The sequence below is a fragment of the Pholcus phalangioides genome, unplaced genomic scaffold (assembly GCF_987345545.1).
Source record: "Pholcus phalangioides strain wild (caught in Gottingen) unplaced genomic scaffold, Ppha-v1.0 ptg000015l_1, whole genome shotgun sequence".
In the NCBI taxonomy this organism is placed as follows: domain Eukaryota; kingdom Metazoa; phylum Arthropoda; class Arachnida; order Araneae; family Pholcidae; genus Pholcus; species Pholcus phalangioides.
In genome coordinates, this window is record NW_028301608.1 from 86,628,249 (window position 1) to 86,655,525 (window position 27,277).

General features: G+C 34.7%; 1 protein-coding gene across 6 annotated transcripts in view; it reads left to right on the forward strand.

Moving 5' to 3' along the window:
• The window catches only part of LOC149076942 (uncharacterized), a 341,983-nt gene that overhangs the window by 56,731 nt on the left and 257,975 nt on the right, over positions 1-27,277 (forward strand). For all 6 annotated transcript variants that reach the window (XM_089244666.1, XM_089244668.1, XM_089244665.1 and 3 more), the window contains 22 exons: positions 1,881-2,072; positions 4,379-4,487; positions 5,599-5,858; positions 9,186-9,305; positions 10,786-10,977; positions 11,076-11,261; positions 12,986-13,099; positions 13,579-13,701; positions 14,115-14,306; positions 14,985-15,146; positions 15,464-15,640; positions 16,801-16,926; positions 17,051-17,239; positions 18,229-18,405; positions 18,816-18,965; positions 20,100-20,222; positions 20,332-20,523; positions 21,534-21,717; positions 23,739-23,887; positions 24,860-25,132; positions 25,461-25,641; positions 25,827-26,129. In XM_089244666.1, coding sequence (XP_089100792.1) covers positions 1,881-2,072; positions 4,379-4,487; positions 5,599-5,858; positions 9,186-9,305; positions 10,786-10,977; positions 11,076-11,261; positions 12,986-13,099; positions 13,579-13,701; positions 14,115-14,306; positions 14,985-15,146; positions 15,464-15,640; positions 16,801-16,926; positions 17,051-17,239; positions 18,229-18,405; positions 18,816-18,965; positions 20,100-20,222; positions 20,332-20,523; positions 21,534-21,717; positions 23,739-23,887; positions 24,860-25,132; positions 25,461-25,641; positions 25,827-26,129 — 3,874 coding nt within the window. The remainder of the gene's footprint in view (positions 1-1,880; positions 2,073-4,378; positions 4,488-5,598; positions 5,859-9,185; positions 9,306-10,785; positions 10,978-11,075; positions 11,262-12,985; positions 13,100-13,578; positions 13,702-14,114; positions 14,307-14,984; positions 15,147-15,463; positions 15,641-16,800; positions 16,927-17,050; positions 17,240-18,228; positions 18,406-18,815; positions 18,966-20,099; positions 20,223-20,331; positions 20,524-21,533; positions 21,718-23,738; positions 23,888-24,859; positions 25,133-25,460; positions 25,642-25,826; positions 26,130-27,277) is intronic.

The window sequence follows — 27,277 nt, forward strand, 5'->3', positions numbered from 1 at the left end:
CATTCCTCTAAGACGAACGGTGGATGAGATAAAGGACGAATTACGACTTACAAGACGCCTTATATAATTAACACCCTTGTATAATCAGATGAGTTTCGGAACTTCATGAAGTTCCATCTTGAGCTCGGCCTACTTCGTAGATTAAAAAGCAGTAATAAAATTTATAAAAAGGATCGTGATGATGTATAGGCAATTGATGTAATTACATCAAAACTTATGATATTATCTATACATATAAAATACCATATCCTGACTGATTTACCATCTCTGAGCCAAAACCGCTGAAGCTATAAACATGAAATTTGGCCAGTAGTATTATTTTATAATGTAGGGACTCACTGAGAAGGGATATTACGCATGGATTATCAAATCCACTCGTAACAGATAGTATCCGAGGATGAAGTTACTCTCCGCTATCCATACAAAGGTTGTTAACAGCTGGCTGATGCGAAGATATATTTTTGGAAAGAGACAAAACTCAACTGCCCCTGCCGGGAATCGAAACCACGTCCGTTCACTTTCCGGGTGAACACCCTAGACCAGTGGTTCTCAACCTGGGGCCATATGGCCCCCTTGCGGTCCTAGGATATTCTAGGGGGGCCACGGGAGAAAATCACAAAGAAAGGTGTTCCACGACAGGTGGTGAAGGGAGTCATAGAGAGCTGTGAAGAGAAAAGCTTTAAAAGTGAAACATGGTTGGAAAAATAGTACTACTTTCAGAATTCATCAGATCCGTCCATACAACCAGGAGCATCTTAACCCTTGGGTCTATGTGGGGCATGACCCGGGTGTTCATGTTTATAATGGAGGGAGGGGGACTGCACTATATATGGGATATAGTGGTATGATTTTCATATGTAAGCTGTTGCTTCCAGCTAAGTATGGAGGGCCGCCAGAGCAACGGTTGATGTGTTGAGAGGGTCGATTTATCGTGCATGTTCGTTGGATCGTCCCGTATTTTACGCAGACCGTTTTTCGCATTATAATTTGACTCCTGGGAGAGATGATAATCCACCATTTGAATCCGTGCCTAGCCAGGATTCCAGAGATTGATCTTATTTATTAAAATTTTATTCATGATAAAAAAATAGAAAGTATCTCACTCTTGGATGAGAGTAGGGGGGGCCCTGGATAGGACAGGGGAGCCACGAGAGAAAAATGTGATCCATAGGGGGGGCCATGAGCTGAAAAAGGTTAAGAAACACTGCCCTAGACCACTAGGCTACAGAGGTAACGAATATCTCAATCTTCCCTTGGAGCTCGTGTGCACTGAACGGAACCGTACATGGACGGTCGGACCTCAGGCCAAAGCTCACAATTGCTGACGAGCTCCAAAGAAAGATTGAGATATTCGTTGCTCCTGTAGTCTAGTGGTCTAGAGCGTAGGTTCGATTCCACGCAGGGGCAGTTGAATTTTCTCTCTTTCTAAAATATATCTTCGCATCAGCCAGCTGTTAAAAACCTTTAAACAGATAGTATTCGTTGGTAAAGCAATTATAAAACGACGCGAACTTTATATTTGAAAAGGAAAAAGAATCACCTTCAGTTGTTCGACACTTTTATTAGGTGTTAAAATTGAATTCTGAATATATACAGTCGAATACCGTTATAACGAAAATCTCGTACAAGTTTCTAATTCCCCTAGATAAGTTTACATATGAACAATGTAAAAACGTTGAATTACTTTATGACGAAATTACGTTATAACGAAGTGATTTCTCCGGTCTCTTGGAGTTCGTTATAACGGGATTCGACTTTAATTCTGTTTTATTCTTTTCATACTTTACAAAATGCAATCCTGTCCGTAAAAATATCCGAGAAGTCCTTTGAATATTATGTAATTAAATGATATGGCTTGATCGTGCATTATTTATTTTCAGACAAAACAAAGCCCCGTTGAAGAGCTTCTTAGGCAAGCTGACGAGCTTATAGCAACTCAGAAGCCCAGAGGAGAAGTATACACGGCAATGGCCGAAAATCTGGGACTTGCCTGGAAAGATCTGAATGCCCAACTAGAGCAAAGGCGACAGATCTTAGAACAAGCCGTCAATTTTTTCGCCAGGAGTAAAGATGTAAGCATTATGCAAGATGTCTCACGAACAGTACCCGAAATGAATAAAAATTTCACGGTTGATTCTAAAATTTTGCTACTTTTTTACGGGATAAAATAGCAAGTATCGAGAAATTTCAGTTCTTCTGTGAGAAGTGGCAAAAATCTCTTGCTTTTAAACACTGATATTTCGATGCATTTTCGTCCAAATGTCACTGGATATTTTATTTGTTAGACAGGAGGCTACTACTGCAGATGGAGGAATGGGGATTTGATTTTGACACGATTGTCCTCATGGTAACAACTACCATTGCTGTTTCTGATATTCCTAAAACTTTGGGTGCCAACGAAAATGTTTGGCAATATCGATGCGTCATCATTGTCATGTATATGGATCGCTGTTGATCGCGACGATGACAGTGATTTTTGTTACGAGGTCCACTCCGTAGGCGACACACGTTTCTTGTACCATGGCTTTGAATGTCCCCCCCGCAGAAAGAAAATCATAACTGCCCACCTGGGGCGTTGGCGGACAGCGATCACGTCTGGTTAACGTTCGCAGCCATTTTTTTTTTTTCCTTTTCTACGCGTCAAAATTTCAAGTTTAATATTTTTCAAAATGTTTAATTTGAATCTTAAAACCAACCTATGTGCTCATCAACATTGAGAGATCATGTCGTCCCCGCATGCCATAAAAAACACGAATATGCAAATTTTCCTTTTTTTTCCCTTATTGGCTGGTTGGATAACCTGTTTTGTTAGATTACTTGATCATTTTTGTCGCATCACGGTCATTTTCTGCACACAAGGGCTAATTTTAGACCGGCACCTACAATTTAATGCCGATTCCGAACGACAGGCTTGTTTTTTATACTCATCGAGAGTTTGGTGCGCTAACCCCTCGATGGGGAACTCCCTGCTGTAGCAATTTCTTGCTGCGGTCACATCGCCGTTTTTTTTTTTTTGTTGTATACGCCGTGTGCCAGAAAATTTTTCTGACAAGGGCGAACCGGGTATTGAACTCGCGACACTTCTAAACATCCTTTGGTGCTTTAGGCGAGTATCTTATCGACCTGGGCTACCGCGCCCTAACCTGTTTTGTTATACAAGGTCTGTTAAGGACCTACAAACCCAGAGGGTTGTTAGTGGGCATCAAGGGGAACAAAAATTGCAATGGAACATGGTGTCGCAAACCACTTTGATTTGTGAAAATCCCGAAAAACGCATGCAGGCTCTGAGTCCAGAGGAGACGAAAGGTGGATGTCGGTTGATCGCTGAATGCGTTCGTGGGTTCGCTTACCATATCTGGCGTAAGCAGCGTCGCAAAACGCATGCGCTGGGGGGGGGGGGTAGTCAGTCATCACTATACTCAAACAAACTGCTACACGTGCTTACTACCGCAATAGCGTTAATTTACTTCGTCCGCAGCGCGTGATCTTACCCCAGGGCCGATAGAAGGGCTTTCTCTTGCCCCTGTTTACAAGGTGTCCTGTAAGTGCTAATGCGGCCTTTATCTCATCAACCGTCCGTCGTAGAGGTATAGTTTCAATTTAAAAAATGCTCAAAAGACGTTCAAAAATTTCCCCGTACCAGTTTTGACAGTGAAAATACAGTGTGTAACAAAATAAAAACAATCTAAATTTTTATACGGTCTCTTTGTCCTCTAACTTGCAAACAGGAAGTTGTTGCCCAGTCTCTCCTGAGACCAACCCAAAAAATTCCATGTTTCTAAGTGCAATATTCGCTAAGATATTGGAATTCAAATATCTGGGAAAAGGACAACACAAAAATGAGAGAAATATATTAGTTTCTGCTGTTCTTTCATAACTTTTCACCGATTCTTGAATTCAAAAATATCTTATAAGTGTAATATCTATCAAATATTACACTTAGAAACATGGAATTTTTAATTTATTTCTAATTAGAAGTTAGAGGACAAGAGGACCGTGTAAAAATTTAGATTTCTTTTACTTTGTTACACACTGTATTTGCACTGTGAAAACTGGTACAGGGTGATTTTTGAACACCAGTTGAGCATTTTTGAAACTGAAACTATACCTCTACGACGGACGATTGATGCCGCATCAGCAATTACAGGACGCCCTGTATATATCAATATCGTGCACAAAATCTTCGATTTTAAAAACTATGGGCATCTATCCAGCAGGTTTTTCCTAATTTGCTTATTTAAAAAATAAAAATACACACATTTCTAGTTTTACGATAATTCTTCTAAAGAAAAATTGCATGTTACATATTTTAATCTTTCCAGATCAAAATTTGATCCCCACAAATACTCAAAATATCAATGCTTTCATATATTTTCAGTTCTCCGATGCATTGGATAGGATCCAGAAAAATGTGATGGATACCTATTTACCTGAGAGTGCTGATATATGCAGTGCTATGCTTCAGAGGCATCAAGAAGAAAGAAAGGGTGACCAACGTTTCTTTCATTTCTGTACTAAAGCTCTATTTATACGGGGTGTACATTCTTATGATTGTCCAATAACTAATTCTTTACCGTTAGTACTACGGAAAACAACGTCCAATTGTTTTTAAATTCTAGACGTATTTTTTTAACCAGAAAACGAATCCCTCCAGATAAGTGATAAGATGCCGTTATAAAAGCTTACATGTAATAGTGAATATCATTTCCTTAGTGATTTTATTCAGTGGTGCCACTTATCCGAATAAACCAACTACTACTACTACTACTGCAGTCGAATCCCGTTATAACGAACTCCAAGCGACTCGAGAAATCACTTCGTTATAACGAAATTTCGTTATAAAGGAATTCCAAGTCTTTGCATTGTCCCTATGCAAACTTATCTGGGGGAATTAGAAACGTGTTCGTTAAAACGAGATTTTCGCTATAACGGTATTCGTTAAAACGGGATTCGACTGCAGAACTTGACTGCGCATGTACCTTTCTGAACGCGATTAGGGAAAAAAATATTCTAATGGAGAGGGATCTCTCTTTTTTTGGTATAGGAAAAAAATTCGTTAAATTTTTGTCGGTAGAGAACGTTGTATACCGGTTCGGCAGGAGTGGTTGTACTTCAACCTTCCTTCAATATCTTCTGTGTCCGAAACGTTCGTTTGATTCGAGGCTGAGACAAAACAGCTGCACTAATGGCGCTTTATTCACGAATGTCAACATCACAATGAAAACCTTGTGCAAGTGCCAGTGGCAAGAAAATTCAGAAATAGGTTGTTCATCATGCACCATGCATTTGAATAAGACTCTGATTTGAATATATCCGGTGATTTGTTCTGGTGCAGCGTCTTCTATAGACAAAAATTTTAACTATTTTTTTCTGTTCCAAAAAAATCCATCTTCCTTCATGAGAATAACTTTTTCGCAAACGAATTCAAACATACCAGTTCCTTCAATTTTTATAAATTTTTGAACTATATACGAATTTATGGGACACCCTGTATTTTTGCTTGCGATTTTGATCTTTGATCTAAAGTTATTGAAGAATAAATTAATATTTCTTGTATTCACTTGTTAAATGAAAATGGCATTCTATGTTAATTTTCAGTCGCTCTGTCGTGTTCGATGCACATGCTGAAGGAAGGACAGTACCTCTTGGAGAAGTTATGTGAAGTAGCCACCCACAGTATGGGTGATTCACGTCCATTCCACATGCAACATGCTGCTCGTCAGACAAGTGCTTTTGTAGAGAGACATATGGAGGCTCTTCACGACCAGTGGAGGCATCTGGAAGCTCTTTGGACACAGAGAAAGCTAAAATTGGAACAGTGCTTGAAAAGGTGCCAATTCCTAGTAGAACTTTCAGAGGTAAATAAATTCTTTTCCCCATCATGCCTAATCTAATTTTGAAAAGGGTTGTTGCAAAAAAAAAAAAAGGAAGGGGGATAAGAAGATACTATTGTCTTTTCTGTGTCATTTTCCTCTTTGCACGCGATATAATGACCTGTTGCAATTTTTGTTCCACAGCCAAAGTTTTTAGGAGCTCAATGTGTTGTTAAACATCCTGTCTCGTGATTTTTACTGACCTCAATGACTTTTTGAAAGAAAGAATGAATGGAATTTCATAAAGCGTCGAAATGAAATATCGATTTCTTTAAAATAGTGAAAAAAGAAAAGTCGTGAGCACACGCAATATTTTCTTGGGGGAAAAAAATTTAAATAAAATTCAAAAAGCATGACTTGTAGAAAAAGAACACAATTTCTTCATATCACAAGCCTATATAAGCGTATTCCTTTGCGTGTATTTAGCAGAGTTAGTGTGACAAAGAGATAGGTATGAGAATAGTTTGCACGGCCTGGCGAATGTGGTTCACCATACGGGATTTCCCGAAAGACGCAATTATTCTCTCCGGAAAATTTTTTTTTAACTTTACATCCTACCCCAGGGAGCACCATTAACAACTCGCGACCAGAAATTTAGTGCCGCTGAGGTTGCAACAAATATTTCAATTCTTGCATTAAATTTGAAATTAATTTAACACAAACTCATTTTAACAACAGATACAAAGCACACATTACATTCTAATTATTACACCCGACGGAGCACACGATCCGTCCAGGGTTTGTATATATTTACTTGGCAACAGACCAGTTTTAAAATTGACATTTGATCAAGTTATAATCACGAAATATAATTAACTCACACACACATTGGTTTCTGTGTGTTAGTCAACAGATCAGGTTGGTGTAATTAATTAGTAATCGTTCTTTTGGTGCAATGTATAAAAATTGTTTCTGTATTACGGTTTCATTCGGTTTTACAACATCATATTTAATTCCCTTTTCTCTTGTTTGTCTGACTGTTTGTTTTAATTTGAACCAGACAGGGTTTTTTTCTGAATAAATAATAACATTTTGTAAAGGTGAATTTTTTAAGTATTCAGTCTATAATCATTCTTGCAGTCCTGAATCATAGAAAAAAGATATTTGGGATACATTATTAATTACTTTTTACAGAGCATTTCTGACCATTGATATTAGAGTCATACTACCCACTCCAAGCATTAATAGCATATTGTATAACTTTCAGAACCCAAGCAAAATATATTATTCGAGGAAAGAAATTGGGAGATGATATTTTTTAATGTGTGGATTCTAATATTGATAAATTTCAATTTATTACTTATTGCCACTGCATGGGATTTCCATTTTATGTTTTTATTGGAAATAATACCCACATATTAAAATTCACCGGTTTCTGATACCTGTTCACAATTGAAACATTCTCAAGTAACCTTTTATATGATATCGAATTGTGGATAAGCTCTATTTTTTTATTAGTGCATAATTGAAAATAAATATAAAAATTTCAGTTTCTTTTTTTTTAAGATTAAGGGTAAGCATTTCAACTAATTTGAAACCATCGAGATACCACATTCAGCTTCATTTTTAAAAATAGATTGGTATTGATCTGATATAACTATTTCTATATCATCGGCGTAGTTTATTAAGTTGATTGCAAATATTGAATATCATTTACACAGATTATATAAATACAATGGAGGTCGAGTACAAAGCCTTGAGGGAACTCACTGATAATTTCCTTAAATGAACTGGTGTAATTAATACATAATATACCGATTGTATTTTTATTATAATAGTTATAGTATAATATGCCGGCTGAAAAATACCGTCGCAAATCAGTCCAACAAAAGAAAAGCTAAATGTTATACAAATCAGAATTTCAAACAAGCTATTTTACAGGTAATCGCATCTATTCAATATCTCTTTTGTTTATTATGATCTTGGTCCCCAATCCCCCTTTAACATTTCTGCGAGCAGCAAATTGGTGGCTCTGCCTTCTATTTATGAAAATGGTTTTTAATTTCAATTATTGATTAACAGAAGAAAAATACTTGTAGAATACCATCTACGATTTAGTGTCAATTTAAAAGATTGTCATTAGCAGATTTGCAATACAAAATATACTGGCTGAAAGTGCAGCCGCAAATCAGTCTAGTTTTACGCCTTTTGTGATTTACTAACTATTTTTATACCAATCTAATTCATGTTTTATGCCATTGGTAGCTTATATACAGGGTGTACAGCTAACAGTTGCACTCTCCAAATTCCTCGTTTCGAAGTGCAATGTTCACTGAAACATTTGAATTAAGAAAACTGAGGGAAAAAGTTTGGAAAAACAGCATAAACTAACGGAAAATGTTTATCCCCCTCGTTTGTATTGTTTTTCTTAACAACTTTTCTACAATTTCTGAATTTAAATATTTCAGCGAACACATCATTGTCTTCACACGATAGTCCCACATCAAATATTTCTATTTTAAAATACTGTAAACCATGCTTGAAGTTATAGAACCCACTGGTTTTGAATAATAAATGCTCTGGCACATCGGTACAAAAATGCGCTTTATTTATTCTTAGTTTACATTAATACTTCTTTGTCAAAAAAGAAGAAATGTCTGCAAATCAACCAAGAAGAGAGAGATACTGAACAACATGTCTTATTAGAAGCCTTACATAGGTACGGTACCTATTTTTTTGCATCGTATCTTACCTATCTTCGTATCAGTCTTTTATAAGTTCAAAACAACTTTCAGTTATTGTCTATGCAATGTTCAAGGAAAACTATCGTGCTTTATTATTTTCAAGGCTTGATCACTTTTGCGGTATTAGACCATTTGTAGAAAAAAGATGCCTTTTTTTTTCTGTTGCCCACTTCCAAGATTTTTATGTAGGCTTCACGCAATCCACAATAGCGGCGCCAGTTTCTGCTATACTCATAAGCATCCTGGAAAATATTTTTCCGTAGAAATGACAATGAACAGACTTTATCTGTTCTAGTCCAAGCATCACAGGTCAACGTCAAGCACACTCAAAGACAGATTTTGTCCATATCTTTGCAAAAAAAAAACCAAAAAAAAACCGGGAGGCTGAGCTGAGATCGGTCGTTGTAATGAAATTAACGATATTTACCGGTCGTTATATTGGATAAAAAACAATGGCAGAAAAATAGGGAAAAATTCTGGACCTGTCGTAACAGTGGTCGTTATAATGGAAAGGCGGTTATAACGAGCGTCGACTGTATTATATGAAACTGTGGGTAAAGTATGAAATATTTTATGTACATTGTGCGTTTGTGTTTGTTTCACAATCTTTTTTCTCTCGAAATTTTAGATCCAAGACTGGTTGAGTACAAAAGGCGCTGAATATTCTAGACAGAAAAACCTTGGGGATTCCTCTGCTAGTGCTGAAATATTGCAACATGAACACCATAAGATGGAAAAAGATGCTAAGGTTTTATCTCGATTTTTTAAATTTGTGTGTGTGTGTGTCAGTCTGAGAGAGAGGGGATAGTCATTTTTTTTTTCATCAAGAGAGAGTGCATAGAGTATGATTAATTGTAGGAATAGTTATTGCCACGCAACCTTAAAATAATTTGTGCATTAGTGCATTATGATAGATCAAGGTTGTGCAATCTGAGAAGTCCGCGGGCCAGATACGTGACATTGCTACTGCTCGCTGTGTAGAACCTGGCATAAAGGGTGTCCCATAAATTTGTGAATAGTTTAAAAGTTTAAAAATTCATAAATATTGAAGGAATGGGCATATTTGAATGCGGTTTGAGAAAAAGTTATTCTCACGCGAAAGGGGATTTTTTTTGATAGAGGGGGAAAAAATTTGTTCGTTTCTTGTTCGACACTGCACGAACACAAATCACGGAAAATTCTTTTCCCGAACTTTTTTCCAATATCCTCCGCGTACGAAACATTCGTAAAGCTCCAGCCGGTGATTCGTGGCTGAAGTAAAAAAACAACACCAACAGAGCTAAATCCATCAACGTCACAATCGAGATATAACAAACCTTACGGAAATGCGAGTAACAGGAAAATTCAGTAATATGAGCTGTTAATCATTCATCCTGAATTTTATAGGAATGGGACTTCCATATTTCCAGTGATTTGCACCGCCCTCTATCAACATAAATTTCAACTGAATTCTTTCGTTTACCAAAAAAAAGCCCCCCCCCCCCTTCATGCGAGAAGTAACTTTTTCGCAAACCATCCAAATTCCTTGAATTTTTATGAATTTTCAAGCTATTCGAACCATTTACAAATTTATGGAGGCACTCTGTGTATAAAGTGTGACCCGTGTTTTTATTTTTACGGACATTACGTAATTTTTGCCGTCCCGACAGTTTTTTGAATAAAAATCTTGTGTTTTTCGTGAACAATGGATGCGAACTTGAATTTTTATATTTTCTGAAATAAAGGATGAGTCATTTTTATGTACATTACATTACCATGGTTAATATAAACGTATAACCATAAACATATGTTAATTATAAATAATTACATACCATACTATTTGTCAAACTGAACTTTTTTTTTCCGGGAATCATTTCTAACCACTGCTGTCGCGGTAGCGTTTCGTTTCCTTCCATTTGCTAGTTTCGAGTGAAAAAAATGGCAGCTTTGCTTACCTTTAACAACCTTTTTTTCGACGGTAATTACCGATGTCCCGTATTTTTATTCAGAAAATATTGTCAGCTTAGATATGTATCACACACCTATTGATACTTATCTTTCGGAACCCTTTCGTTCGGCCGGAGGTTGTGCATCCGCTTTGCTAGAGTATAAACAGTAGCTGTTTGTGAAAAATTTAAATTTTGTTTATCCAATCGTAATTGACATAAACGGCTTCGATTGTGTCTGGTTTTTATTTAATATAAATTGTTAATTATTTTTTTCACACTCGTTTTATTCAAATTAAATAGGATCAGCAAGATCATGCCTTAAAGCTAGTCAAAACAGCTGAGCACCTCGCATATTCCGGTAATTTCGCAGGGGAGGAGCTGAAAGTCAAGTCGTATGAAGTTCTATCCGAATGTTCAGAGCTGTTAACTCTACTTGAGAATAGAAATTCACTTCTTTCTATGTCTGTGATTTTTTTCAACTCCGCTCAAAAGGTAATTGTGACAGAAATTTCTTGATATTTCGATTTCAATGCTCTTTTTTTCCCCATTTATACTTCATTAAAGCAACAATTATTATTATTATTTTCAAGGCTCTAAATAAACTTGACCAAATAGAAGTTCAACTGACAACGAGCGAAATCGCACCGACTGCTACTCAGCAGAGCCATCTACTTACTGCAATTGAAGAAATTACGAATCCTGTCATTTCTGAAGGCCGCAACTTAATAAGTAGGGTCGACAGTGGAGAATCTGGTATTCAAGGGGTCGCACACAAAGTAATTCTTTAGCTTATTTCAGACAGCTAAAATCAAATCTTTTTTGCTCTAGAAATCCCCCCGTATACAGGGTGGCCTGCAAGTCCTAACTCGACCTTTAATTAACTTTAATTTGGAAAAGGCGCAATGAAATGTGTTCCGAAATCACCTCGTACCAGTTACAGGAGTGAAAATACAGTGTGTCATAAAATAAAAAAAAATGTCTAAATCTTTATTCGGTAACCCTATCTTCTAACTGCCAATTAGAAAGCTGTTGTTGCCTTGTCTCTCCTAAGATCAACAAAAAGAGTTATATGTGTCCAAGTGCAAATATTCGCTGAGATATTTAAATTCAAAAATCTGAGAAAAGAAGAAAGAACAGCATAAACTAACGCACAACGCACCTTTCCCTGAGTTACATTGTTCTTTCCCTTTTTTAATCTAACTTTTGTATTCAAATATCTCAGTGAATATTGCATATTGCAATTAGAAAAATGGAATATTTTTGTTGGCCTCAGGAGAAACATGGCTACAACTTTCTAATTGGAAGTTAGAGGACAGAGGGACAGTATGAAAATTCAGATTTTTTTTATTTTATGTCACATTGTATTGTCACTCTCGGAACTGATAAAGAGCGATTTTGAACAAATTTTGAGCATTTTTGTAATTGGAACCATACCTATATGACAGACGGTTGATTAGATAAAGGCCGCATTAGAACTTACCCTGTATACTCATGTATAACCGAGTTTTTTGTTCAAAAAAATTTCCCACATTTTCTTGGGGGGTTGAGACTCATATATGGGGTACTTTTGAGGAGACATATCACTTCAACAGTGGTCTAGAAGTTGGACAGGTGGGGTTAACTTATACAAAAGTATACACAGTAATTAAGTTGTAACCAAGGGTAATAGGTCATATAAAATATAAAGAAAAATATATGTTATTTATTTGGTATTTTAACTGCTTTTTCTACTTCATTCTGAAAAGGGAATTCTTTCCATATTTTCCCCCGAATTAAATAATTAAATTATTTTCTTTTCATCATTCTATTTCAGTTTTATGCTGTATATGAGCCTATGACCATACTCACAGCTGTATTTCCCTAGAAAGGGTCACTCGACCCCTTGGTGGATTTTTTCTAATTTCTTGTAAATTAAAATTGAAGTAATTTTCGTGATACAGTGTGATAAAATGACGCTAATTAAAATACTCTTCAAGACTATGGCTAAATTATTGTGCGTACGTAATTTACTTAGTAAACGATTAATTAAATTCAGATCTCATCAATAAAAGACAATAGTTGGGCGATTTCCGATAAAGCTAAAAAAGAAAACTGAACTACATTCGGAACTATTTGGAACTAAATCTATTTGATTGACCCCCTCCCCCAACCACTTCCCGAGAAAAGGAAAAAGATAACTAATTCCAAATGCTTATGTGTTATTTTATTATTTCCAAATGTTAATGAAATGTAATGTTCATTAGAAACATCTTAGTTTATTTCTTATACTTAAGATACATCACATAAACATATTTTACATTAAGCGCCTTTCAAACTCATTGGAAGTGTCTAAGAATCTGTATCATATGATCCCTACAAAGAATTACAACAATTTAAATTACCGAGTAAAGTTATGAGGCTAAACATGGAGTTCTTCTTGATAAAGATAAAACTGTCCACCTGAAATAGTTATCGTGCATATGCTAAATCATGTAATTGTCATAATATTTTTAATCTTCAGGTTGCAGAATTGGAAAAGAGGAAGAAGTATCTCCTTGATGTATGTAATGCACAGAAAACTGAAAACGCTGAACTTGTAAAAGCCTTCAGAACTTTCAACAATAATTATGAGCAGGTATTAATCGAACCACATTATATCATGATTTAACTATAATATCTGGTCAGGCAAAAAAGAATGATTTGAGTTTTTATAAACCTTCTGCTAGTCTACTGTAATTACAAATTCATTAACATTTATCACATATTTATTTTGTTATTATATATATATCAGCATTTTCTTCACTCTATTTTTTCAGAACATTGTTCATCATTATACTGTACCAGCTTATAAAATATGTACTATTTTATTATTGAATAGTTTGGGAATAGAGGTCAATGCCTCTGACCTGTATTTATTTTAGTAACTCTTTTATTTATTTTATCAAACCATTCATACGTTTCTGAATGTTTCTGTATATGCATTTATTTTGGTCATGTCAACCTTTTTTAAAATTGAGGGATATTACTAAATTATAATTAGCTATTTATTATTATTTTTATCAAGTAAAACTGCACCATATTACGAATACCAAGTATTTCATTATTCGTTTTCAGCTTCTTTTATGGTTGACAAACACTGGCAACAGACTTTTGCAGCAAAATAAAGAAATGGGAACCACGCAATTCACTGCAAAGAATTTCGTAGATCAACATGAGTCCCTGCAGAATGACGCTAGAGTGAATATTTCCTATTTATTTGGAATTAAAATATTTTTACTATGATTTTCTCCTTTAGCTGCTTAACATATCACTGAACTCTTTATATTGTTCATAACTCTTAAAAATATTTTATATTAAAAATAAAACAGACTTTTTTATGTTCATTGAACAGCAAACATGTCTGAAAAATATTTTTGTGAAATATTTATTCACAATCAATATCTTGTTATGATTATTGATGAAGATAGTTCTATATGACTATTCCAGATTTCTAAATTGCTGAAAAATTGAGAATAATTGATATTCTTAAGTTACGATTGAAGTTTTTAAATTATTTTTTTATTCGTTTTTTCTAGTCATCATGATTATTACATATCATATCTGCTTTATTTTGTGATATTACATGTATTAATTTTTAATTGTTTGTTCAGGTCAAGGAGATAGAAGTAGATGCTCTACTCAGCACTGTACCTTCCTTAATCACAGTTGGCGGAGCTGATGCTCAAGAAGTTCTTGCAAAATCGGAAAATTTGAGAGAGAAATGGAGGCAGTTCCAAAAAACTCTTGACAAAAGGATAAGCATCGCTCAGTCTTACATGACTTTCCTCAAGCTTGCCACTAGGGTAAAACTTTTACGTCGTCTTTAACTTGTTTATTTTAAATTTTCTTGCATATTTCTTATTGGGATTATAAAGCTATTGGAATTTCAAAGAAATTTTTAGAACGAAAAGAAAATGTTTAACTGTAAAGAAGTTTGAAAGTGAGATTTCTATGGTTTTGAGAATAAAACCATTTATGCGGAATAATAATGTCCTCTGCGTATAGATATCATTAACAAATAATGAATTTCATTCATCATAAAATCATATAAATAATATATAAATAATATAATCTTATAGATTATATTTAAATCGTCAATTTTAAGAGGGGAATAAAACTCCCAAAAAAATGGCAAAATTACTTTTTGTACTATGAAAAAGTATCTCCAAGCTTCACTTTACACGTGAGTGAGTAGTAAGAAAGAAAACAAAAACCAGTCCCTAGGGACAGGTCTAGGGACCTTCAAAAAACGTAAGGTATAAGAAGCTAATATACCAGTCATAGTTTTTTTGCTTTTTTTTCGATTTCTCAAAAACTTGATTTTTTTTTACTTATTTCCTTCTTAAAACTAACGATTCATTTATCTGTTTAAAATTAAGAGATACTCCAAAACTTCAATAAATATCAACTTGAAATGCATCGGCTCAATGATGTGAACATTCAAGTTTGTTCGATGATTGCTAAAACTTTAAAAATTACAGGTCACAAAGTCGTTAAGTGATGTAGAAACAGACCTGAAACAAGCAAGCGAATCAAGTGCGCAACCAAACATTCGTAATATCGAAGAAAAATTGCTCACAATGCAACAGGAAATTTTGCAACTACAAAACTCCGGTAGAAACTTTTTACAAGATGCCCACAAAGTAAGTTTGTGGATAAATATTTTTGAATGTGTGTGTGTGTGGGTGCTTTGTTTTGCTCTAAATTTTTTTAAAAAATGTCATCTTATCGCTGCAATTTAAATCTTCAAATGAACGTTTTTTTTTTCTGTCAAAAACTCAACTTTTGCAGTATTATCAATGTGTTCCCATACCCTTTATTAATCTTTTTCTGAAAGTTTTTGTCTGAAAAGAGACTTTTTCCTTATTGTAACTTTTCAGAAAACTTTAACCTATACACACTTATTTGTTTATGAAAGACATATTTTACTATACAAAATAAATTATTTTCATTTTATTAGGCCGATGATGCCCATCTGAACATGGCTCAACCATGTAGCACTGTTCAAAGCATTCTAGACGATGTAGAATCGCGCAAGCTGGCTTTGAATGCGCAATGGTCATCTTACCAAAAACAGATAACATCAATGAAAGAGACGTTGGTACAGTGGGAGCATTTACTAAAAGACTCTCACAGAGTAAGCGAAAATGTCGACTAATGATTCAATTTTCATGTTTTTATTAAGTTTTATAAAGAGTGTGGAAAATTTTTGTAACTATAAACCATTAACACTGACTTACAAATTTACTCCTCAGAAGTGCTCCCGCAAAAAAAAAATCATTATAGTATACATGCAGAATTTTTAAATTTACAAAAGATATCATTAATATATATCACTTATGAAAAAACACTCGAATAAATTAGGACAGTCTAACACATGGGTTTCCAACTGGGGTTCCGCATGATCAAACGCCACGGAGCCCTTAAAAATCCCGGAACCTGGAGAGAGCTTTCAAAGAAAAAAACTTTCTTTTTTTCTAAACCCGCAAACAGGGCCGCAACTTTGCTACCCGGGGCAAGCACGCATTTTGGTGCCCCCCGTATAATGATGAAAGACAAGTTTAAAGGTGAATTTGTCGTCCCATCTAATCCAGCTCCCGGGGCACTAGACCTGTCTTCTTCCACTGCGGCCCTGCTCAAAAAGCTGTTCTTTATTTTGAATTTCCATCGAGATAGTGTGTTTGAAATAAATCAGTCCACTTTTGGATGATCGAACAACTTAGAAGCAGTAATGCAATATTGAATTTTTTTTTTTTCAGATCGAATTTTCGAACCAGAAGCTAAAGAAGTTCATTAATGTCATTTTCCGTTTCATCATGAGGAAATTATAAGTTATAGAAACGATGCTTTTTTGAAAATTTTTGTACACTAGAACTCCCAGTTCTTGAATTACAGAACTAACGTGTATTTTACGGGACATCCAGGGCCATCTTAACACGAGTCCCATCCGGACACAGCACGGGGACTTCCGTTGCATAGAGGCTTCCACGATGAGATCTGGCACAATGATTTATGACAACGAATATGTAAATATGTGGTGCCCTCTTTCATTTTGCCCGGGGACGAAGACGCTGTTTAGACGGCACACACAGTAGGGGATATTTTTTTGTAGGAAACATTCAAAAAAAAAAAATTGGTTTTAGCTCTGTATAACAATGTTATTTTCTTCAAGACTTCCGCTGAGCAGTCTTATAACTATCAAGGGTTCAAATTTCATTGATCTACTACCATTAACCTAATTACAAAATATGTACAATATAATTTGTGAATGTCATAGCTTTATCATCTCTCAAAAAGGTAATCAAGTACGCAAAAGATCTTGAAAGCAAAATGTTTCCCATCATACCACCGGAGCTCAACCGAGTTGAATCGATACTTTCATTTCTGGAGAATCGAATGACAGTTTTGTTGCCCCAAATAAAGGTAAGTTCTGCCATCATACTTCATAAACGAAATGGAAATCAGTTGTGTTAGCACTAATAAAGTTGTTGAAATCAGGCATTCACTGTCCTTGACGCTTCTAATTTCTTGCATTCTTTCCTCTTAGTCTGTTCAGCAAGAAATGGACAATTTTCTGAAAAAGTCTGATGTCTTATGCCCAAGAGATAAGCCAAAACCCGAAGGGCAGAAAGTCATTGAAGAACTTCAAACTATGAATAATAGTTTTCAGAAGAAACTCACAGACTATCAAATACTCATTTCTATGATGACAACTTACTTTAAGAATTTTGAAGAGGTTGGTTTTTTATTTTAACAAGTTAGAGAAGAGTCATCTTCTAAATTAAATTGCTTTTTCCTTCTTGTTAAAAATTTGTACTTGCAAGAAAATGTATAATGCGAAGTGTAGGTGGAAAAAAAATCGGAAATTTTATATTTTTGCAATATAACAGTTATATATAACCTACAGCTGTATAATTGTTCGAAACAAAAAAAATTTACACTTCTCAAAAGTATATCCATCAATATTTATGGATCCGGAAAATTCGTCTCGGACGGGGTCGAGTGAGTGGGTGAGTGACCGTAAGAATGACCGGGTAAGTGGGTGAGCGACCGTATCAGTGATCAAGGGAGCTGTCGAGTGACCGTATGAGTGGCCAAGTGAATAGTGAGTGAGCTGGTGAGCGAGTGCGTGAGTCTTTCATACATGCATTTATTCAATCTCTGAATTAGTCAGTAACTCACTGATTCACTTGATCACTCAATCGCATACCCACTCGGTCTTTCACCCACTTACTTAGTTGCTCATACGGTCACTCACCCACTTACTTAGTCATTCACATACACACATACGGTCACTCACTCCCTTACTTGGCCCCGTGCAGGAAGTAAAGTCCGGGGCGAAATGTATGGAGTGAAATGTTGCCTAGACATTTGTCATTTGGTCACTCATACGGACACTCACTTGGTCCCCGTCAGGGGTGAAATTTCTTGCTCGAAATATCCGGGGGTGGCATGCTGGGGGACCAGGTTTTCGTGAACTCTGTATTTAAAGATTTTTAATTAACTTTTAGAAAAATTACACTAACTAAACTGTTTCACGAGAATGTCTAAAATATAAGTAGTACTATTCACATAGTCAGTAAACATTGAATCATAATATAGTTGCCAAACATATGTGGGTACTTTTACTATTAATAATTTGATTAATTTTTACGCTTCTGGTTTTTTTCCATTAAATATAATGATTTTATTTATTTTTATTTATTTTTTATTTTTGCTCTTCAGTTGGATAGGATGGTGGAGTTACAAGAAACTCAGTTCAAGATGACTATTCTGCCAAATGATGTATCTAAAACTGAAAGTTTTCTCCATGAACATAAGGCTAACAAGCCTACAGTTATGGAACTTTTCAAATTCACACATACAGAGGGAGAGCAGGTTATAAAGAAAATTAATGAGGCTGTGAGTTGAGTTTTTTATTGTGTGATGTCTTATATGAAATCACTTCATTTCTCTTCTCTCATATAAATTCACCGATTCATTTTATCTTTTATGCTTCGGAAAATCAACATTTGAAATTAAGAAAACCAAAATCTCAGAGCATTAAGTTCTTTAATGTAAGTAAATGATTTGGGCATGATGGTTTGCAAGTACTTAATAGCTTACTAGCCTTGGTTTTCTATCCTTTGATACACTATGAGATTTTTAAAAAAAATTACTATTAAATTTGATGATTTGCTGTGAGGACACGAGAAATATTTGATTATTTTATGAGTTTTATTAATACTCAAAACATTATTTTTGTGTGCATTGTTGGCCATTAAAATAATGCATCTTATTTGAGCTGTATAATTAATTTTTTATCAACATAGGAACCTGTTGATGCTGCTGTATATGACAAAGAAAAAATTATTTCAATTTATGAAGACCGAAAATCTAAATTTGAAACAGCATGGGATGAACATAGAAAAGGCCTCGAACGACACTTGCATATGTGTAGATTCAACCAAGATATGCAACAGGTAGTTCTCATGATGCTGAATTCAGTTTTTTTAATGAAATAGTTGCAATGATTATACTTTATTTATCATTTTTTTTACATTCATTTTTCTATTATCCCTAATTTTCAAATGAGTAAAATAACTTCTAACTGTGTCTGAATCTTCCTTGAATAGAAAAGGGGGGGGGGTTGTCTTATTTTTGAATTTTGATATACGAATCCCAAACATAGGCCATGATTAGTGAACTTTAAATTAAAGTGTTTACATACAAATAAAGTTTATGTTCCATAAACTCGGCTACTTGAAAAACCCCTTTTTTTAAAAATTTCAAATTGGCCTTTTTTATATCAATAGGCTATCTTATATTATAATAAATAATAATAAATAAATAATAGTAATACTATATAAATAATAAACAGATTTTTTTAATTTATGCTAATTAATGTATTTCTTGCTCCTCAAACTTCTCACTTCTTCTATATCATCTTCATATGACACTGACATTGCTAATTTCTTAACGACAGCAGATATTTCTCTCTCAGTCTCTCGGTGGTATATATGATCTCCTATTCTCATATTATTATCTATAGGGACATAATCTGCTGTCGACACCGTCATAAATCACTGCATTCGATAACATTAATTTTTTCTCTTAGTGATAATAAGAGTCCCACTATCAGTACAGCTGGCCATATTGAATAGTGTGGAATCATGTGTAATATATGCGAGCACAGCAGCAGCAGCAGCACGTGATTTCAGATCTATAACTGACATCGAAGTTGCTAAACACTAACAAACTTCTAGCCTAAATTTCATTCAAAAGTAGACAATAAAGTAGATCAAATATTTTAATTTTTCTACCATCTAGAGCAACCCATCTAGTTTGTTTCAACCAAAATTGCAACTATTGGTGTGTCCATATAGGGGTTTTAATCCAATGGAACGAATGATGAAAATGATATCTGTAACCGCATCGAAGGGTGACCGTTAAGAAGGGGGTTCGAAATTTATAATTTAAATAGGCTTTTGACCGCAAAATTTTTTTTGGCCGTAAAACAGAGGTGACCGTTAAGAGTGGTTTTACTGTACATCATTTTATACGAATCGATAAACTTAACATGGTTATTTCTTGTATAACGGCATTATTAATTTCAGATAAATCAACAAATAGCAGACTTGAATGCACAACTCACTTCTATGAAGCAAAAGTATGGGGATTCACTTCCAAGTGCTATCACTACATCTGAAGCTTTTATACAGTTTGAAAAAACCATACAGGTAAAACGACTTTTGCGGCATAAATCATCGAAGTGACTAAAATCAGGCGCTTGTTTGTTTAAATTTGTCTTCCCATTCAAGCTGAGTAATCATTGATGTTTCATTGCAGATTCTTGAAGTTAGGATCAAACACTTTGTTAGCACAGCAGAAAAAATGATAGAGGAGAAAAAGGTAGACACGAGCTTGGTTCATAAACAAATCCAGAGCATGCAGAACAAATGGTCAACATTTCAGACACAAGTGTCTAGTAACAGGAAAATGATAGATCTTTCCATTGAATACTTTAAATTAGTTGAAGAGGTGAGTAACGTGTATATCTGCTAAAAAGCCATTTTTTATGGGGGGGGGGGGGTATGCAAGCTGGTTATTAGATTGTGTAAGAGTGAATACCTTTCTATATAATTGTGAATAATATTAGCGTGTATGTTACGGTAAATTTGATAAATCTCTTACTATGCGTAAAAACTGGTTCAATAATAATCTGATAGCAGGATACGTTGATACGTATAATCGGGGCACGATCGTGAAATTTGTCAAAGGAGAGTTTTTTACATTGGAGTGCAATCGTAAAACTTTATAAATAAGAGTTCTCGTTATATCAGCGTCCGATTGTAGAATTCGTCAAAATGAAATCGATTATATCGGGGTCCGATTGTAGAATTTGTTAAATAACAGTTCGTTATATTGAGGTCTGATTGTATACGCACAAAAACTTGCATAAATTCGTTAAATCAAAGATCGTTATATCGGGTTACGATTTTAAAATTCGTTCAATTATAGTATGTATCGGGGTGAAATCGTAAAATCTGTGAAATGGGAGTACATTATATCGAGGTCTTATATCGGAATTCATGAAATAGCAGCTATTTCAGGGATGTTCGGCAAAATTCGTCAAATTAGAGTTCATTATATCCGTTCAGACTCTGGCTCAGTAGTGTGGTCATCTAAATAATAAATCTTATCACAAAAATAGGACCAATTTATCATATTTACCAAAATATAAAGGCGATTATACATATTAACCGGCAAATGTGATGAATTTAGTACTATTCATCATGGAGTACCAACAACGCTTGAGTATTATGCATAATCGTCGGTAAAAGTGATAAATTTAGGGAAATTTATCAAACTTACCAAAATGGTGGGTCATCATGTATAATAACCGTATTTATCATTGCCCGTGACATACATGCCGTATTTGGAATTATCAAATCTCGTAGGAGAAAAAGTTTGATTTATGGAGGCAACAAAATCTTTGTATAATAAAATATGCATTGAATATTTATTAGAAAAAATTTTCTTTTTCACAGTCAGAAGAATGGCTGAAAGAAGGCAGCCGTATACTTGTTTCTATTGCAAGGCGATCTTCAATGTGCAGAAATGTAAATGAAGCAAATGACTTGAACAATGAAATCAAAGATTTCTTGAACAAAGGAAGGAATGAACAAGAAGAAAGGATTAGAAAAATATCATCTCTGTCCATACAGTTGCATGGTATGAAGCGATTTAATCCTTCCTTTTTTTTACTTTTGGTTTTTTTCGTCTTTTTTGTCATTTATTATTATCTTATCTAATTCTGAATCAAATCCTTACAATTAATATCTAAAACCCAAAAAAATTGTGATTGCTAGAAAGAGCCATGTCTCGACTTCAAACGCTTATATTGTTCTGTATTTTCTGTATTTATGAATAAAATTGAATTGAATTGTTCAGCATTAGATAAAAAGAAGGAGCGAGAAAAGAAACAAATATACGCTCAGTATAAATGATACAAAAATATTTTTTTTTGCAGATAATTACTCCGCCAATCGCTTTTATTTCCCTGACTATGATACAAAAACACCTGCCATGTGTTGTTTCTTACTAGGAAGAGAGAATATTTGTTTTAAGCCAGGTTTTTCCAGTAGCAGGTTTCTGCAGCTCGTGCAGCGTGAAAACGCTGATTGGTCAAACAACCTGAATTTCAGGTTTTTAACCAATCAGCATTTTCACGCTGCACACACGGCGTAGAAATTCTTCTCTTAGGAAAACCTGGCTTAAAACAAATATCTCTCTTCCTAGTAAGCCACAACACATGGTAGGTGTTTTTGTATCATAGTCAGAGAAATAAAAGCGATTGGAGGAGTAACTTATTTTTGGGGGGGAAAGCTGTATAATCTGCTTGCAATTGGAAAAAAATTCCTCTCAAAATACGGCGCAATTTGGGAAGGTTTCGCAATTTCAAACGTGGCAGTTAAAATGCGGAACAGGAAATTTTAAAAAAAACGCTTAAAGGGTTAACAGAATGTTTTATTCCATTTCTTGTAAGTTTTTCATGTAAAATAAAATGCCGTAAGAAAAAACCAATAATAAATATAAATGGTGATGTAGCTTTAGATTTTTCAATAGATATTTTCAATTCTAACCCATGATAAAAAGATTATTTAGTTGACAGACTATATATTTTGTTCATTTATATTCAGTTTTGTTCCCCATTTTGTTATGGACATCTGATTCTCAGTCACCTCGTTGGGCATTTTGCCTGTTGTGGCCTTGTATTTGTATTTAATTACTGTTAATCCTTTTGCAGGTTTCAGATGTTTCTCTTTACAAACACTTTTCAAAACATGTAATATATCAGAGACCTTTTAAGTTTGCATATGTAATATGAATAAACTTAACAAGTCCTACATTTTCTAGTTAAAAGAAAATAGTTTAAAAATCCATGAAAATTGCAGAAATTGGTATTTTTAAATGCAGTTGTGACGAAGATATTTTCACGAGTGTCGTTGTTGTGGGTACATATTTGTTGTTGCTGTTGTAGGTTTTTTTCTAAACACAAAAATTAGTTCTGATTTTGCCGATAGAGGGCGCTCCATGAAAGCAAATCGCTGTAAATATGAAAATTATAGCCCTACAAAATGCAGTGTGTACGATTAACAGTTCATTTCTGAATTTTACTGTGACTGGCGCTTACATAAGGTTTTCATTGTGCTGTTGACATTGTGGATGATGCACTATTGGTGAAGTAGTTTCACCTCACTCAATCACCGAGCGAAGGTTTACGAACGTTTCCGACACAGAAGAGTTGAAGGAAGGTTCAATTCAAAAATTCTGTGATTTGTTTTCATGCAGTGAACTCGACAAAAATTTGAACTAATTTTTTTTCTGCACCATAAAAAAAAAATCCCCTTCCCACTAGGTAGAATAATTTTTCGCAAACTGCATTCAAATTTACCAATACCTTCAATTTTTATAAATTTTTAAACTAATAATTACGAATTCTTTGAGAAAAGTTTAAAAGCTTTTCAAACCTATATTTCTATTCTAATGAATTCGTGGCATTTTTCTTTGCAAAGTTATTCACCTGAATATTTTTTCTTTATTTATATTTTTCAGAGAATTTAGAATTTCCAGATTTTATACAGCTATATGTACCTTTTTTTAAATTCTTTTGAATAATTATTCAAAGTTCATATTTGAATTCCATATATAAAAAATCGCATACATAAAGTAAAATACGCATTTTACTTTAGGTGAGAAGGCTCATCCAACTGTACAGCATGTGACAAATAAAAATAAGGACATGTTGGACTCATTTACAGTAATTGGACACGAACTTGAGGTTTTAACTGAAAATATCAAGAAAGCAGAAGTTGAAAAAGTGAAAGAAGCAAAAGAAAAAGTATGTCTGATTCCTTTACTAAAGCATGGAAGATTTTTTTTTTTTTTGAGAAAAATTGGTAGTCATTTAAAATGATTAGCATTGAATGGTTTGGATTTTAGTAATAAAATTTTTGTTATTTTAAAATTTTAGTAGAATTTCTTTCTTTCTACTGAAAAGAATGTTAATGAGGTTGAAGATTCGTCACTCAGTAGAGTTTTGATAATTCGAGTCCCGAAAGTTCGAGGTTTCGGATAATTCGAGGTGCTGGAATTTTTCGAAATGTTTTCCCAAAAAAACCTCACTCTTTCTGTTTTACGCCGAGAACGCGTTTTGTTCCATTTTCTTTGGAATGTCAGTATTTGTAGATTGAAGAGGACTTGCCTCATATCTCCGTTTATTACTGAAGGGCTTTTTGCCGAGATCTTTAGTGAGACCTCAGGCCAGGTCTTCTATCATAAATTTATAGTGAAAAAAATCATATTTTCATGTCGGGGTCACAGGGTTGGAGCCCCCGTTATAAAAAGAACATGGATTTTAGTAGCCTTATTCTAATTAATTGAGCCCGTCAATGAAGAATTAAAGAGGTAAGAGTAAGTATGCAAGTGAGTAAGTACGTAGGTCCAAAGAAAACAGGTTAGAACAATTTCATCAGATGATCTAGTTCCAACTAGCTCGATCACCAAGGGATGTGGACCTTGTATTTTCTTATAATTTTTACTGCACGATTTAAGGTGTATTTAACATAAAATAAACATAAGGATGATCTCCGCCAACTTGAAAGTGTTTTTCTATTCTTTTTCGGATAATCCGAATTTTCACTAATTCGGTCCGTTTACCTCGGATTATCGAGAATCTATACATTCTTATTCTACAAATTCACAGATTCATTTACTTACATCCCTTTTGACTACTATATCCTTTTTGTTTGTTTTCGTAACTTTAATTGACTTTTGCAAAATATTAGTAAAGTGTTCGTATTTTGTAATTCAGGAAGAACTTGACGCTGCATTACACGCAGCTCAGGTTGAAGCTGAAGCTGCAAAGGCCGCTGCTGAAGCTGCAAAAGAGGCAGCCAAAGCGGCAGAAGCAGCTGCAAAAGCCGTGCCGCAAGTCAAAGAAGAGATAAAGGTAGCTGTTCCTCCATCACCACCGGCTAGAGCTCACTTTCCACCAAAATTTATTATGCCTCTTCATGATGCTGAAGTTCCTGAAGGAACCAGGTTTTCATTTGAATGCAAGGTCGAAGGTTATCCTGAACCTGAGGTCAGTTTAATAAATGTGAAATTTTTGTTCATTTTCAGTTAGTTTTTTTTAACTCCAGTCTTTTTTTTTGGTTACTTGTACAAAATCTTTGAAAAGATGCACCACACTCAATTTTCAGCAATAATTACAAATAATTTTATAATATAGCATAAAATTCCCATAGGTGAAAAACTCGAGTCCACTACTGAATAAATCAATTAGTTGAAAATATGGTAAAAGGTGTTGTAATGTTGTATTTATACAAATTCTTACAATGCATTTAAATGGTAACCATCATGTATGAAAATATCTTGGAAATATTTTGATGAATTTAACTTTTCATTGATAGGTTCAGTGGTTCAAAGATGGCATCCTAGCTCATACGAACCTAGATTATCAAACCAAATATGAAAATGGTTTGTGTGTACTCACCATTGAAGAAACCTTTTCTGAGGATACAGCTCGATTCACTTGTCGAGCCGTTAATTCAGCTGGCACTGCTGAGACACAAGGGAATCTTCTGGTTAAAGGTGAAACAACACTATTAAACTATAAAATGTAGTCTGTTAGCCAGAATAAAAAAAATACTTTGAAAATTTTGATCTAAGTTCGACTATATTTTAATGGTTTATGATATCCATGGAAGTTAATTTGCATTATCTTTCAACCCCATATCTTATTACTTGCGTATAACAAATTATTTTATTCCTCTTAGAAACTCGTGTTCCTGATGGTCTGATACCGCCACATTTCATAAAAGAACCATCAGATGCCACTGTAATGGAGGGTGAAGAGCATCAGTTTCAGTGCCAGGTATCCGGAAACCCACTCCCTTTGATCTCATGGTTCAAGGATGATATATGCATCGATAGTTCCCCAGATTATTTCCTCACATACAACAATGGTAATTGCATATTACGACTCGAGGAAACGGGTGTTGATCATGCTGGAAGGTATACTTGCCGTGCTGTCAATCAAGCGGGGCAGGTTGCATGTAGCGTATCGCTCGATGTCAAAAGTAAGTTTAAATAAATACTGAAACAATACAGGGTGTTTCAAAAAGAATCAACCGCTTACAAACCAAATTAAAGGTGCTCAATATGTCCACCTCGGTATGCACGGCATATGTCTAAACGGTAGTCAAATTCGTCTCAAACTTTTGCGAGCACATTTGCATCCACTCTGCGTTTGCACGTTTGCGAAGCTCTGTTGGATGCGCTCCACATTTTCGTCTGACACGCAGCAACGACCAGGGGATTTCCCTTTACACAGTCAACCCGCTTCTCGAAATTTTTTATACCATCGCCTAATGCTCTGAGCGGTAGGAAGTTCAACACCAGGGTATTGTCGACGAAAAGCACGAGGAACAGTTCTTACGGACTCACACTTCGCGAAGATTGGAACGCAAAACGACAAGGTACATGTATGGTTCAGTAGTAGTAGTGATTCTTTTATAATCGGGGTTCGACTGCATTGATATTTAAAGGGATTTTCTTCACACAACTAACGATTACAAAGACTGTCATTAGAATACATTAAATATTTTTCCCCTGTAGAAGAGAATAAAATTCATTATTTGAAAAAAAAATTAAAGGAACGTTATTATCATGATCAAAATCCGCCCTCATTGTTGCCTCGTTTCTTCCCCATTCATCAACGTTGGCTCAACTTTTAACCCTGGCCGCTATCGGCATAAGTCGTGGTGATGGGGAGAGAACGCACGAAAAATATACATTATATATATATAAAACATTTAATGATCATTCAGGAATCGATAGGCGTGACTGATAATCAAAAATTATCATTAGATTTTCTCATATGAAATTTATGATGTTTTTACACGTTCTGGTGATCTAAATGAACCCGATGGTACTATTTATTACTTTCGATAGTTCGCTCTTGTTTGAGGTTCATATAGTACATCCCATTTGATAGAAACCTGACTGTGGCCGAAAATATTAGGCAGTTCAGAAAATTTTAAGGTTTTTCGGTAGACGCATGTTTTTGCTGCTGTTGATAATTTTAAAATAAATATTCTTGTCAAAACACAAGTAGGTAATATGTATAACTATATTAAAAATCTACTGTGATGTCGAGTAGGGCTGATGTCGTGTATAATCAGAGCAAATTCGACTGATCATATTTTAACGGGAATAACTATAATGA